Source organism: Nannospalax galili, unplaced genomic scaffold, assembly GCF_000622305.1.
Source record: "Nannospalax galili isolate Female #2095 unplaced genomic scaffold, S.galili_v1.0 scaffold1007, whole genome shotgun sequence".
NCBI lineage: Eukaryota > Metazoa > Chordata > Mammalia > Rodentia > Spalacidae > Nannospalax > Nannospalax galili.
Window position 1 is genome coordinate 148,444 of NW_008355473.1, and position 2,931 is coordinate 151,374.

The window sequence follows — 2,931 nt, forward strand, 5'->3', positions numbered from 1 at the left end:
CTGGTCCACATAGTGAGTTCCAGGACAGCTGGGGCTACAGGGAGACCCTGTCTCAAAAAGACCAAAAAAAAAAAATAATTTTTATGTGTATTGAGTGTTTTGCCTGCAGATATGTAAAGCATCATGTGTGCGATGCCCATGGAAGCCAGAAGAGGGCATTGGATCCCCCTAGAACTGGAATTACAGCCAGTTGTTAGCTACTGTGTTGGTGCTGGGAGCCCAACCTGGGTCTTCTGCAAGAGCAGCCAGTGCTCTTAATCACTGAGCCATTTCTGTGGTCCCTGGATTAATTTTAATTCTTGGTCTTACAGTGTAGACTATGAAAAAGTACTCAAGAATTTGATTTTATGTAGGACATATTTTAAGGTTGTAAAACACGTTAAATAGTAGACCATTTTAAGTTAGGAAGTGAACTTATTAGGGGCTTGGGTGAGAGATACTATGTGAAGGGTTTGTTCTGTTTGCTGTGATCATCTGGGCTAAAGCAACTGCACTGAAGTTGGTAGCAGCTTCTGTGGCTTAAAACCAGGAAAAGGCTGGTATGGAAGAGCATTGACATGCTGGCAGATAGCGTGCACACTACCCTGCTGAGCAACAACGATAGATCTTGCTCATTCTAAGAACCACTGGCTTGCCATCATTTGTAAGGACTGAAGTTGGCCACCACAGAACTGTGTGAGTCTTAGGTGTCATAGATTGAGATGGTGTCTTATTAATGTTGATATCTGTTAGCCCAGTTTTTTTAAAAAAAAAATATATGCTGTGAATTTGGCGGTTTTGGTGTTTTAAGGGAATATAACTTCTCGTTTTAGGTTTTTATACATAATCCTCACATGAGGAGCCAGCATTTCAGTGCATCCAGAGTTTTCCAGAGCCCCCTGGAGTCTGATGTTTCTCTTCTCAACATTAACCAGACCGTCAGCTGCCTGACTGCGGGAGTGTTGAACCCTGAGCTTGGCTATGATACTCTTTTAGTGGGGACACAGACTAATCTTTTGGCTTATGATATCTACAATAATTCAGATTTGTTGCACAGAGAGGCAAGTATACCCTTTTTTAAACCATAAAACCTCTGTCACACAGTAATACCTACTGGTTTTTTTGTTTCTTTTTGTTTGGTCAGATAGTTTTGGTTGATTGGTGATGCTGGGGATTGAACCTAGTGCCTTGGGTCTGCGTACAGGGCAAGTGTTCCGTCACTGAGCTGTGTCCCCAGCTCTTGTCCACTGTTTACACGTTCATTTTGGTTTGTCTTTTCTGTGGTATAGTTAAGCATCATGTCTTTACATCTGTTTTGTGCCCTTGGAACCTACTTATTTGCTTATGATTGGTAATCATTTGGTGACAGTCACATGTGCCTCTAGGAGATATATTTGTGATACCATCTGTTAAGATCTGCTGAGATTCTAGCCAGGCACTAGGAAGCCAGCACACAGTTCTTGTGGCCTCACACAGAGTTGGTTGGAAGCCCTTACTGCAGCCTGCCATCTACAGGCTGCTGCAGCTTTGGCACCCCAGCAATCCATATTTATTATGGAGACAGGGAAGCAAAAAGGAAAAAAACATAAACAGTCGAATAGCATTTGAATTTATGTACCTGGTTTTTGTTGTTCTGCCTTCTTCTTTTATTTTTTTTATGTTTCTTTTTAAAAATTATTTTATTTTTTTATTTTTAATTTTTAATAACGACATGCTTAGAAGAAACATTTCATTACAGCTTTAACATATTCAGTAACAACTGCAGAAGCAAGAGTTCATCTCTTTCTCAAGTGGCTGTAAGTTTCTAGGTTCATAGTTGAATTAATACAGTTATACAATATTGAACTCAGTAAATGCCTGGTAAGAAATAAAACTGAATGAGTTTTTAGCCTTTAAAAAAGATCTCCATTTCATTTTAGAATATATTTTCCTTGAAGAAAGACTCATTGTTTTTGCTACTAAGACTGAGACGTTGGCACATGCATCTCCAATCTGTTATTTTGCTTTTTGAGACAGGGTCTCCTGTAGCCCAGCTGGCCTGTAATTCACTAAGTAGACCAGACTGGCTTTGCATCCACAGAGATCTTCCTGCCTCTACATTCTGAGGGCTGGGATTAAAGACATGTGCCACCATGGTCTGGTCTGCTGAATGTTCTACATTTCATGTTGCATTAGTGTGTACACATGTGTGCAAATACTTTTCATGAATTTATACATACTCATCTATGTTTTTATTTTTGTTGTATTTTAGAAGAAAACACAGCAGAACATCCCAAACCATCTTATTCAACTATACACCCACTTCCCAGATGGCACCCTCCCATAGCCTCCCTCCCCCGACTAGAGCCCTTATACTCTGTCATCCCTGCTACTCTCTGCTGTGTTGTTGGCACCCCCAGCCATTCCCCACTACCTGTCCGTCCTGTGAATCTAGTCAGCCTATCTAGAGGTCTTTGTTTTAGGACGGTCAGCCGTTCCTCATCTAGCAGCAATTGGTTTTCAGTATTCCTTTAGATAGATTGGGGTCTGCTGTTCATTTTCCCAGTTCTATGCTGGGTTACTATCTGGGAGTCCCTTTGGCTACCTTGGCCAACAACTCAAAAGAAGGTATCGCCCATCTGGCATTGTTGCTTGTTATGTAGCCTTTAGCTATGCATATGGACTCTTTAAAAAGTCCCTTTAATCTTTGGTTTTACTTTCCTTTTGGGTGTTTAAGGCCATACAGTTGGCCCTGATAAACCAATTTATTTTCACTCTTAAAGTCGTTTGAGGATCTGTTCCTCAGGGGTCACATGGGCTTTGGAGGAGACCCTGGCTCCTTTCTTTTACAAGTTCCACCTATGTGAAGATAAGTCAAAGGTCCTGCTCAACCACGGTTGGCTTCACTTGGAAGCATGGAGGAACTGATTCCTCTGTGTTGACCCTCCTCTTTGTAGACTGGACAGTGGTTCA

General features: G+C 41.4%; 1 protein-coding gene across 3 annotated transcripts in view; it reads left to right on the forward strand.

Moving 5' to 3' along the window:
* Bbs2 (Bardet-Biedl syndrome 2) overlaps positions 1-2,931 on the forward strand; it is a 49,293-nt gene that overhangs the window by 7,763 nt on the left and 38,599 nt on the right. For 2 of the 3 annotated variants that reach the window (XM_029555907.1, XM_029555908.1), the window contains exon 2: positions 813-1,040. The exons of the other annotated variant lie outside the window; for it this stretch is intronic. In XM_029555907.1, coding sequence (XP_029411767.1) covers positions 813-1,040 — 228 coding nt within the window. The remainder of the gene's footprint in view (positions 1-812; positions 1,041-2,931) is intronic. 3 annotated transcript variants of the gene reach the window in all.